At 47.7% G+C, this 12201-nt stretch overlaps 3 protein-coding genes across 3 annotated transcripts; all 3 read left to right on the top strand.

The window, feature by feature from the left end:
• Window positions 1–1964: 1964 nt before the first annotated feature.
• Window positions 1965–3037, top strand: SETTUDRAFT_65469 (uncharacterized protein; the record flags this gene model as incomplete). Its single annotated transcript, XM_008028454.1, has 2 exons — window positions 1965–2030; window positions 2078–3037. Coding segments are annotated over 2 exons (1026 nt in total), but the record flags the coding sequence as incomplete, so codon positions are not given.
• A 957-nt stretch (window positions 3038–3994) lies between these two features.
• Window positions 3995–6447, top strand: SETTUDRAFT_40105 (uncharacterized protein; the record flags this gene model as incomplete). Its single annotated transcript, XM_008028444.1, has 8 exons — window positions 3995–4118; window positions 4175–4316; window positions 4372–4492; window positions 4538–4667; window positions 4729–5002; window positions 5054–5108; window positions 5154–5495; window positions 5521–6447. 8 exons carry the CDS (start codon window positions 3995–3997, stop codon window positions 6445–6447), a joined length of 2115 nt encoding a protein of 704 aa, XP_008026635.1.
• Window positions 6448–9453: 3006 nt separating this feature from the next.
• SETTUDRAFT_40104 (uncharacterized protein) lies at window positions 9454–9975 on the top strand (the record flags this gene model as incomplete). The annotated part of the gene is made up of 1 exon (XM_008028443.1): window positions 9454–9975. One exon carries the CDS (start codon window positions 9454–9456, stop codon window positions 9973–9975), a length of 522 nt encoding a protein of 173 aa, XP_008026634.1.
• Between the last annotated feature and the right edge of the window lie 2226 nt (window positions 9976–12201).

Raw genomic sequence — 12201 nt, 5'->3', positions numbered from 1 at the left:
GCATCTGCCGCCATCTATCCCAAGGCCCATAGGATAACGACTGTTCTGGAAATAGATGCCGCTCTGGTTACCTTGCTTGAGTAAGTGCAGAATTAGATGGGGAGCCTAGATCGTTGCTATTAAGGGAAAAGATTTTTTCTATGTCCTGCCTTTATCATGGCCAACCGATTTCCTTAGTAATATTGTGCATCTTCTATAGACGTGATATTGAGAAAGCGTCTGCACTACCTTGTCGACCTATCTAAACAATATGCCATATTCCCATATTCAATATCGCCGTTGCCCGTACCTCAACCACACTAACTGTCTCTGGCCCGTGGCTTCGAATACGGTCAAATCCTGGAATCACGTCACCCGTCTACAGAGCCTACCCATTGCCATCAATGTCGAAACCAAGAGCCCTATGAAGTCGTGGAAAGACGGCAAACCATAAATTGGGAGCTGGACACAGGCGTGGCTGCGGCGATGCGAGATGATAGCTCCACAGATATGAACGACTAGTATGAATGCGTGTAAAATTGCTACTTTCCTTCAACGCTGTGACAAGGGGAGGAAAGCCAGCCTGCAGCTTGCGCATGTCATCCTACAAGGACTAAACTCTATCTGGAAGGTGACACATGGTAGCACTGTACTGACGAAGCGTGGAGGTCACAGAATTACGGATATGTACACCTACATACACTTGCAGCTTTCGCTTTCTGCGCGCCGCCTACCTTGTATCGCAGGCGGCACATCGGCCCGTCTTGTGTGTGTGTGTGTGTGTGTTTGTACGGAAACACATCCTCGACAAGCATAACTTTGATTGGACCAGTATCACAGCATACAGTTGACTCATGACATTGCCAAAAGCAGCGAGCGATACCCGGATAAAGTCATTATTAGGCAACAGAAGTTTGGTGTGGCATCAAAGGTCGCCTGCTTACAACAACCAGAGCCTACAAGTGCATGAGAGTCTAGATTCTTCATTCTTTCCCCTTAACAAGGGCCTCGACCAGAGACTGAAGACCGCTTTGACGACACACGTTGCCGAAATGCAGATGATCAGATTTTGAGAAGCGTTCGAAAGGTAGAGAGATGCAGGGTTGGTTGGTAGCACGAAGAAGCTTTGGAAAAGCGCGTTGAGTGCATATGAGCTTGCGACAAGCTGGTATGTAATCTTGCCAGAAGAAGAAGTCAGTGCCATGGCGTCTGAACCGGCTCGTCGAGGTCGTGTCAAAGGTAAAGTGTGAGATCGGTTGGGTTGGAGGTGTTCCAGGGCACGGCAACGCCACTTCATGTTCAGCGAGTATTTCGCCACTTATGCATCCTGCATCGTTCGGAGTGCTGCTAGGGTATCATTTGTCAGGCTCACACGCCGATAGATATGCATGGTCTATCGGGTTTCCTTTCGTAGCACCCGGATAACCAACCGCTAGCCGCTATGATTCTGAGAAACACACCACTGCGCAGGGATCACACAGCAAAGTACTCAACGAGCTTTGGTATCGCAAACGAGTCTATCTGTTCTTCAACTTCGCATGTACAGTAGGCTCCTCACCGTTAATCTCTCCCGTCTATAGAGCACTAACATGAATTTCAGTTGTATCAGGCTGATTTGACTGGTCCCAAGCTAGTCACATCAAGGAGGTGTTCTTCATGCATGCGCTGTACACGGTCTGTTGGGGATCCTCACATCGTACAGCCTCCTGCGTACCCCGCAGCTAGATGTAAACTCCTACACATGAAGAAGGGGCCCTTGCGACAACATTGTTCGAAGCACAACATCCAAGATACTGTGGAACTGCTGGAGAAGTAGGCACTTCCATCCTTTTGTCATCCTTTGATAACCTTCCTCCGGCCTTGACCGCTAGATATTTCCCATCTAGTTTCCCAAACTTCAATTCAGCAACACTCCAGCCATGAACCCAGACCTAGAGGAGATGATGCGCGGCACCTTGCCACCTGAGGAAATCTCGGTGTCGGCGATCATAGCACAGTATCTAACAGAGAACAGTCAGAGTTTCAAAGCACTGGCTGATCTCCGATTGAAGGTACCTAGGAGGGAAAGATATCAAAACCTTTACTTACGTACGGTTAGGGTTGGAATACTTCCGAGGGCGATCGGTTTTTCCAAGCTCGTCGTGCACAATCCGACAACGCCAATAAAACACAGAAGCGATTGCAAAGCTTCTTCAAGATGACATGTGAGATCGGACAGGAAATGGATGAGAACACATCAGTCATTACACTCGCAGCAGTTGATGGGAATCAGTCCCCAAGAGTCCTGGATATCGGTATGGCCCCGGGTGGGTTCACCCAAACTGTGCTCCGTAAACATCGCGACGCCAGGATACGGGGCATCACATTGCCATCAAGGATGGGAGGTCTGCGAGTTATGCTGCCAGGATGGAGGGACGATTTGAAGGTTCGTATAGAATTCGCCGATATCACGATGCTAGCAAACGAGATGGGACGGCCAGCAACATCCATACCGACTCAACACCCGGACATTGCAAAGTTCTCATCAAAAAGACCGTTTCAGAACGAGACGTTTGACCTTGTGTTCTGTGGCGCGACGGGCGCAACGACTCGAAGTGCGCATGCTGATGCCGAACATCATGAGTCGCATAAGAGGCTACGGTTAGCCACGAGCCAGTTAGTCTTCGCACTTCAGCGTCTACGCAATCAAGGGTCACTGGTCCTAGTCATGCATAAGCCAGAATCATTCGATACCACTGAGGTCATCCGCATCTTCACAAAGTGCTCAAGTGTGCGCCTTTTCAAGTCAAAAACGAAGCATGCAATCACTTCTTCCTTCTATATGGTGGCAATGGGGGTGGATACGCAGAGTGAAGAGATGCAGTCAGCTGTTGTTAAATGGAAGAAACAATGGGAGGATGCAACGTTCCAGTCGGATGAAGCGCTCTCGACTTGTCCCCGCGCATCTGAAGATCAAGTTCGCGAGATGCTGGCAGACTTCGGACCACAGCTTATCGATCTTGCCACGCCACTTTGGAAGATCCAAGCTGATGCTCTTCGAGCTTCTCCGTTTCTCAAAGAGTCAAACAGCACGAGCAAAGCCAGGTCTGCAGCCGCCTCAACAATGCGCAATGACACTCTCTAAGTCCTTCGTTCTTAGCCGGAAGTTGATGATGTGGGAGTGTAATGGAAAGGCAGCACGCAGACTCGTGCTGCGTCTGATAGGCGAACAGTGATGCTACGGTTGCAAAGGTTTCTTTTGCAATATCCGCCAACTGTTACACGCCTTCTATCTTGGGTGTCGCTATTGTAAAAGCGTGATGTAATCTGAATGTGGTAGGGAGGTCAAAGACCAGTCATCAGCTATCTTCGGCTGCCCGGCATTTAGCATGCACGCCCCACTTTCCCCCCGCTCCCGCGCTTACCTAATCCCCTGTCACAGGCCTGCTTTTCTTGTGAGAGCACTCACGACACGTTAAGAGAACCTTGGAATACATGCTAATAATTGGCTTGGTGCAGCGCGATCGTCCTCCGAGTCGCCTGTTAGAAACCCTGATAGGTTTAGGCAAGGGTCTTGTCCTGTTGGTGGACCGGCCCTGGTTCCGCGCCACGCCAGTCCTCAGGCGCCCGTTCTCCTCTTGGAGTGGGCTGTTCCTACTCCGCTTACCGTTCGCGGTTATACGAGCAGTGGCTGCATGTAGCGCTATATCTAGGCAAGCTCGGACTGCTACAATGCGAGAGGTAGAATGAAGATGGGATATGAAACGCGGAGCCGGGCTAAGCCTCTCAGTGGATGCATGCCTTCAGCCATGGTGACGTGCACTATGGGACCCAAGTTAGCCTCACAAATAACATAATTATATTTTTGCATGCTTACGTTCCACTGTCGTACAGAAGTTAGGCGATCCAGTCAGATACAAAAGACTTTTCTGGCTGGCCAAACCCCATTAGCGGGGTAAGCTGCTCGAGCCGTCTCACCAGGCTTCCATCTTTCACACACTAAATTCCATCATCAATTTGATGTACCATATCCAAAATGTCTTCATCATGCGGTTTTCGGCTCGAGGCTAAGGATTATTGGCCGCATTTTCAGGATGCCGGAGCTCTCAACGCCTGGGTGATCGACTCAGATGGGGATGTCGAACGAGCTCGATCTCAAGGTACGTGTTCCGGAATAAGATTCCACTCCTCGAGCTTGCAACAATAACCTTAGCAGCGTTTCAGTTGCGGCAGGGAAAATACCCAAGCTTCGAACTTCCGGAAGTAACAGATGAGCAGCACGTGCAGGGCATGAGCAGCTTTCTCCAAGCTATTGGATATAGTAGTCACATCAATGCGGCTGATGCTGCCGGAGCATTGTAAATGTACCTACTAATTATCCCCTTAACCACGAAGCTAACAATCTGGATCTAGGAAGTACGATGCTTGGAAGATGGCCAAAATAGGCATCACGGCTGACTATGTCCGAAATGCACAGTCAAAGGCACGTCATCAGAGAAAGAAATTAGCTCAGAGTAGGAGTTATACTTATCAGGTAATATAACTGCTATCGCATTGACCTATTCTGATTGGAACATAGTGTCCTAAAATGATAGCCAAGCTTGGTACGGCTGCCCTTGACTTGACTCCAGAATGCAAGGCCAGACTGGAGAAACTGAGAAATTTCCCAAATGACCTAAACCAGTGGAGGCGGTTTCATGAGGAGTTTGGTATGTTCAATGTTTCGCTACAACTTAATAACTAAACTCACCAGTTTTAACTTATAAATAGGCTTATTTATTTGTCCAATCGTAACATTCGGCGGAGCCATCTACTCTAGTAGAAGCTTCGAACGTGTGGGTGAAGGGGAAAGCGATCGGCAAGAGGGCGGAAAAATTGCCTCTGGGGAGGCGATGTTTCAGTCTGGACCATGGCTCTATGACTTGGACATGAAATTTTCAGCACATTCAGAGGAAGATTTGTCCCAGGATTCGTTCAGCATCTCTCGAACCGCCACCAAAGCTGGCCTTTGGGTAAAATTTGGTGGTAGAGATCCCCGTTCCAAGTGAGTTTGGGCCCAGTCATGTTGCAACCTTTTCTGAACCTTTGGTGTTAGTCTCCAAGAATGGACCGAAGAGTTAAAGGATGTGACGACATGGCGTATCATACGCGTAAGTGGCTTTAATATAGTCTGGTATTCTATTAACACAATGAAGCGATCTAAGCCAACCATGCTATTGGACGTCATTCCTGACATTCCCGGAATGGAATGGGTCACAGACTGCTTTCAGCTCCCACAACATCCCATCCGTCCTTTGACTGAACTAGCAGTCCCAAGCCTTTCAAGATCACCACATCCTCAAAGTCAATTCGCCATTGAGACTCTAGATGAGACAAAGGGCAATGTAACTCTCTTGCTATTCCAAAATTCGTTGAATCATCTCGTACTGGTCACTCTCGGGATTCTCAACTCCTTTGCGGAAACTCCCATAGTGAGCAGCCAAGTAGCTCCTGGAACACCCCTAGCGATAGGTTTGGGTAGAGTTAAAGACTCGAAGGTAAGTAACCTACTTGGTGGTGAAGTTATCCTCATCAACAATCCAGATCTACGTATTCTTTGCAGATGAGAAGTACTATCTTCGAGACATGGTCTACTCTGTTCAGCAGGGCAGATGGTTCAAGGGGCATCTGCAGCAAAGCAAGATCAAAGTTCATCAGAACTCAGCACTCTTATCCCTCGGTTTGCGCGTTTATTTCCAGGATTCGAATGGAGACATACTCAGCATTGAGATGCATGAGGATGAAGAGATGAATGAAGACAAATGGGAAGGACCGTTCAATTTGCATACCAGAGAGTCCTTCCCTTTACAACAGGCCTGGATTGGCACACCTATATCAGGAAAGTTCACGAAGTACTGCGATACTCAGGGTTTCCATGAAAGGGTAGTACTTTATTACCTATCATCTCAGGGAAGACTAGTCAGAGGTATCGACGGGTTCAGTCAGAAATATCATGACCAAGGAATCCCAGGCGTGGAAAATCCGCAAGCGTCTGCATGGCAGGAATCTCCTTGGGCGAATTTTGAACAAGAGGGTGCGTTGTGTCCGGACTTTTCTATGGCGCCAGATCACCCCGAACGGGCAACTCCGCCAATTGTGTTTCGAACCGCTAAAGGGTTCTTGAACATGTGCTGGCAAAGTAAAGAAAATGAGTCACGATGGGTGGAACACCTAAGAATCTGCCAGACGTTGCCTGGAAGTCATTTCCGTTTACATTTCTGTTGTCTGCACTCTTGCTACGAGACAGCGTGTATTTTCTTTTTCTCTCAGGCTGGAAAACTGGAGATGATCGAAATAGACCCGCATGTGTCGGAGGACACACCGTACATTTCTCAGCGTACCATCGTCGACGAAACCTGTGGCACTAAGCCGTGGAAGCGGTTAATTATGGATACTGGTGATTCCAGTAGTGATTGTAGTTCTCGCAGCGATTTAACAGAAGTGGGTTAGACATAGCTCACTAGCGCGAGTTATTAGATAAAGTATAGTGGAGAGTTGGTGTTCGTAATCCAAACCTACACATTATGCCAAACGAAATTATGGTCGAAAGGGAATTATGGTCGGGTAGCGCATTTTACCCCTGCCCATCTACCTACCAGAAGGGAGGAGGCCATGCTTGTAGGTACGAAACCTGGTGTAAGGCGTTCTAGTTGCTTAATGAAGGGCGCCATAAGCCAAAGGTAGTATAGATAAGGAGCTCGCTAACCTCAGGCGGTAGATAGGGATGAATGATTCTAGCAGATCCTGTAATGCTGTAACCTTTGTGGTAGGAAGTTACAAACGTAATTAGGCCAGTCTCAAGAAAGATCTTTCGCCGAATAGCTAGTGAGTTGGCACTTCTGCCACTAAAGCATATGTATGAATCAATTTGTGGTAACTAGTTCTGTACACACACACACACACACACACATAATCTATTTACGCCCAGCGGCCGAGCCGAAAGGGCTATTAACGCTAGTCTAATTTTACACTTTCTATGATATGTACGTCTTGGTCTCCTTAGCCCATATGTCTTCCTTAGCCCACTTCTTTATATAGCTTATCATCTAAGTCAGAGCCCTTACTGTCAGGACATAGTCCAGTTTGGACCAATCCAGCCCAGAATAGCTCAGCCCTAGCTATCTTAGTAAGCTAGGCGCTAGATAGCTCTATAAGTACCCAGCAACACTAGAGTAGCCCTATAGTGATTCGTCTTGGAAAATACATGACTGTTTGCTTGTGATCTGCTTTGGCATGTCTGGTGCTGTACCTTCATACTCGTAACAATCTAACACTTAACTACTCAATGCCTTGGCACGCTTCTTCTCTACTATTATTCTTTATCAAATGCTCGTGGATTAGTATTGCTGGTGGCAAACTGGCTTAAAGTCGGCTTCTCCGATAGATTCTCCAAGAGTTCAACGTCCTGTCTTCGGCGGCTGAAGCGCTGTCTACTGCCTGTTCCACGAGGCTGCTGATAAGTTTACGCTAGTAGCTAACTAGGTTTACCTAGTAGCTAGATATTAGTTTGCATTGAGTCTTCGTGCTGCTATAGCAAATTGTGTCGTCGCTCGCACTGCGTCCATGTCTGGCGCCCATTTCGCGTCGTCTGTCGCTGCTTTGCCACCTAGGTAGATTGACATATTTCCTCTGCTTATCTGCGTACACTGCAGCATTTCTATTCGCTGTGTCGTCCACTTTCGGCAGCGGAACAAAAAGTGCTCCACCGTCTCTACTACCTGTCCGCATTCGCATTGGTCTGTCGCTGATGCTTTGATTCGGTGTCGATATGTGTTCAGCTGTGCCATGCATGTTCTAAGCTAGGCAAGTACGCTAACTACCAATCTTATCGGACCATGCCATCTATGGATCATTATCCACAACACTGTTGTAAGCAGTTATGAAGTTTCCTCGCTTTTGATTAGACAGCCAGCAGGTCACTAGTTAATTAGAAGCATAACATACAGTACTAGCTCAAAAGTCTGTTCCCCCGAGCACGGGCCTACCCCACCATCCCAATATCCTCAGACTAGTCTCTTCTTCAACACCATGTAACTCCACCTAAATGAGATCTTTTTGCACAGAAATTTCGCGTAATCGAATGCCAGGTGGTGAATTATCAGATGCCCAAAGGATATATATTTTGGCCCAAGCGGAGGGTGGATGCAGCACGTCAGAAATCGCGACGCGTCTGAACTGCACGCGCCGCGCAGTAAACAAGATTATCCATCAATGGGACACCGAAGGAATCTACACCAAGCACGATCGGATAGGCCGCCCACCTAAATTGATCTATAGGGACCATCGACAGCTACTCCGAGTTATAAAAAAAGATCCTAAGATCGAGTATAGCGCTCTATATCGCGAGGCAAACCTATGGGACTCTGCCTCCGGCCGCTCCACCGTCTCTCGTGCTACCATTCAACGAGTACTTGCTCGAATGGATTACCACAAGTTTAGAGCGAAGCGCAGGCCACTTGTTACCTAGATTATAGCTAGAAAACGCCTACTTTTCGCTCGGCGTTGGCGTTATTTTATGTGGGACGGTGATACTATTTTAAAGTTTTCAGACGAGTGTAGTATCGCCCGCGGTTCTGGCCACAATACCACCTGGGTATGGAGATTACCGTCGCAGAAATGGTCTCACAAGATGATAGAGGCTGTCCCTACTGGTCGGCAGCCCGCTTGCATGGTGTGGGCTTCTATCTGGATCGGTCGTGGTGGTGTCCTAGGCAGGAGTCCTCTCGTGATCATGCAACGAGATGAGACACGACGACGAGCCGGATATACCGCATGGAGTTACTTGGAGGCACTTAAGGAAGGACTCCTGCCTCACTACAGACGCGGCCAGCTATTTATGGCGGATAATGCACCTATTCATACTGCTCGTATCTCCAAGAGATGGTTGAAAGATCACCGCGTCAAGACGATCGACTGGCCCCCCTATTCTCCGGATCTCAACCCCATCGAACACCTCTAGTGGGCACTTAAAAAGAAACTCTATGAGCTTTACCCCGAATTTGACTATATAGACGACACTGCAGAGGAGTGGGAACAGTTTGAAAATGGGTTGCGAGAGGCCTGGTCTGCCATACCCGATTCTTTGATCACTAAGCTAATTTCGAGTATGCCGCGCCGCCTCAACGCCGTGCGCAAGGCATCTGGGTACCAAACAAAATATTGAGATCAATAGCTTCAATTTGATTATTTCAAAATTAATTTTAGACGTGGTTTGGTGGAGCTGCACGGGGTTGAAGTTGTGGGAAAAAGTGGTGATCGTGGCCCGTGCGCTCGGGGGAACAGACTTTTGAGACGTGACTGTAAATCTGAAAATGGTAACAGAGAATAACACACCGCTCAAAGGAAGACAGTAGATGAATTTACCTGGTTCATGATCGTGACAGACCACGTGCAGTAAGTATATAGTGACACTGTATCTGTAATTACATGTACTGACTACAAACTTGATGCACCACAATGAGATCCTTGGCATCGGTAGTTGAAACAGGACCCCACCTTCTGCCGGTTGTGAACCCAGATTCACTGCACCAGGACAACAACTCAATGACAACAATCAAAGATGCGACGGATCTGTTCGATGCCGGTTTTCAGAAGGCGAGTTTCATGTTGACATCTACTACCACCACATCTGACGTTGCGCAGGCCCTCTGTGGGAGCGTCACTGGCCAAGTTGGCGGAACTATGCGCACATTCCTAAAGATTGAGAACCTGTCGCCATATTACCGCTTGAAAGCTTGCATGGTCCTAAGCACGGCTGATGAGGAGAACGAACATGAAGAAAACTTGGCAGCAACGCGATATTGGCTTAAGAAGGCCACGGAAGCTTTAGAGGAAACGAAGCGCGTCTACGTACACGACCCTGATGATGCAAAGTTGTTGCAGACCATGGCAGACACGATCGAGGAGGAGAATGAAGCTCTCCAAATGCGGGAAAAGGCCTTCTATAGTGATGATGACAGCGATGAGGCTGGATACTAGAGCGGAATTAGGGCGTAGGCGCGCGAGACGTACTTTAAGCGCCTAGGCAATAATGACATTTGGCGCTTAACTCTTGTGCCGTGTTTCAATGGGAAGAGAGTCGATTTGTAGAGGTATATCGATCACGCAGCTCCGAACTATGCGACTATATCAATGACGTCGTCATGTCTATTCTCGCCAAGCTGCTTAAAGGCAACGTAGGCTGCGTTGGAATTGTGCTCTACACTCGACAGGATGAGGATAGGAGCATACAATTGAGGGAGCAGTATGTGCTAGATGTGAGTAATTTAACCCTAGAAATTCTCAACCCTAATCACGTGAGTACTCTATCCTAACATAAGATGCCGACGCGGAACAGCCCTGATTCTTCTGCCAACGGCATAGCGCGATTGATCCTCCATAGGACGCGTCTTTGTGATCCGCAGGAACAGTAAGGCGCTAGAACATCCCCCCTGTAGAACGCGTTTTGGGCGCGTACACGACTTGAAACTATGTAGTGTAACTATGGCAGCGCTATCATAAAGACAAGCCTCTTATCGTCTACGTTTGAGATGCTTTCCTCTCTGAAATTTGACCTATTGCTGCAATGTATGCTTCATGGAGAGTTCAGACGCCGGCGACGTTTCTAACCTCCTCCTTTCAGCTAGAAACCGGTTTCGAATCAGGGTAGGAATAAGAAGAGGATAGAGCTTACTCGCTTCTCTTAGATGTTTTAAGAGTTTTTATACTTTTTGACAGAATTCCTTAGACTCTTTATCGCTCTGGCATTCGAGCTCGCTGTTTGGTCTCTAGGTCTCTAGAAGCTATTAGTTTAGTTAGTATAGGTCTAGTGTGCCTTTATACTAGAAATGCTTACTAGATTATATAAGATCGCTGTTACACGGGGTTACACAGGGTAGGGGTATACTTGCCTAGTCTCAGTCCAGGTTAGGGCGAGACAGTATAACTAAAGTATGTCGTGCGATTGTCTGGCGATTCGTAGTGGAAAAGAGTTATAGGAGTTTAACCAATGAAATGACAATCAGTTCTGACAGTTATTCCATGGAGAACAAACATTTGTTCCATTTTTGTGGCTCGCGCTCTTGGTTCGTAGGGGGCTTGTTCCCTAAGATTTGGAACAAACCTTTCTCCTCAATCCTCAATTATGGAAGACGGCTGCAACTTAAGTGAATAATATAAATCATTCGCGCGCAACTAGTGCACTACCTTTTATAGTATTACGATAGATGTAGCGCAAGATAAAGTCTGGTAGGGAGTTGGTGTTTGTGGGTGTGGCCTGTGCTTAGTGAGAGCAGCGCTTAGGGTCTAACCCTGTTAATTCTAACTTTGCAATTATTTTACAGAAACCAAGATCGCATCTCTTAGTAGAGAAAGACGACACAGAGGCGCCAGCTAGGGGTACTTAGAAACATCCCCCCTCCATTATCTCGTTTAGATACCTTGCGGGATAGCATGTGGTTATTGCGCTTACCCTACGCCCATGTTTTCTCTACGTACCGTGCTCCATGTCCGCAAAGCTGCCCTTTATCTTTTTCAGCAGTTATGGAAGACTTTCACTATAGACAACTGTTTCTACTACGACGATCCTAGTATTACCAAGAGCTACATCAACGTTGTCTTCCATGCGAGAGCGCTTCCAACTGGAGAGAGGATGAATGTCTTCCCCGTAGCCGTACTCCATCCTCAAGCTTTCTCCACATTGTTCGACGAGATCTCTCGTAGTTTCCTGGTCATCTGAATACCGCCAAAGCCTTCATGCGTCGTATGCGCTCTATAGAGAGAGCCTCGGTCAGCAAGACGACCAAGGTCGCCCTCAACACTGTGATGCACCTGCCCAGAAACCTTCGTGATTGAGCCACCCAGGGCATGCATAGCGATCTCCAACAACAGCGACGAAGGCACTTATGAGTGTTGGCGTGGTGAGGCCTATCTTATTGATTCCAACGATGCGGGTGACGGATACGAGATGTCCTTTGACAGGTCAATATTTGTTTCTTTCATCTATGTTGTCTTCTGCGTGGTGCTGATTAGTATTCTTGTGCGTTGCTGTGGAAGTCAGACCTTTCGTCTTCTGTCAGGATGGTGATTGGACACGGTTTATAGAGGCTGAGGATCCTTAACATTGCCGTGGAAAGACGATTTGTGATAGCAATACCCACAAGCCTGATTCACCCAATCTGTCCTCAGTGCGAGGAAAAATCTTGTCTGCTTCTTTGTGTGATCCTA

Source organism: Exserohilum turcica (assembly GCF_000359705.1).
Source record: "Exserohilum turcica Et28A unplaced genomic scaffold SETTUscaffold_25, whole genome shotgun sequence".
Taxonomy (NCBI): domain Eukaryota; kingdom Fungi; phylum Ascomycota; class Dothideomycetes; order Pleosporales; family Pleosporaceae; genus Exserohilum; species Exserohilum turcicum.
The sequence above is the reverse complement of the archived record's forward strand: the minus strand, read 5'-3'. Positions and strand labels throughout refer to the sequence as shown.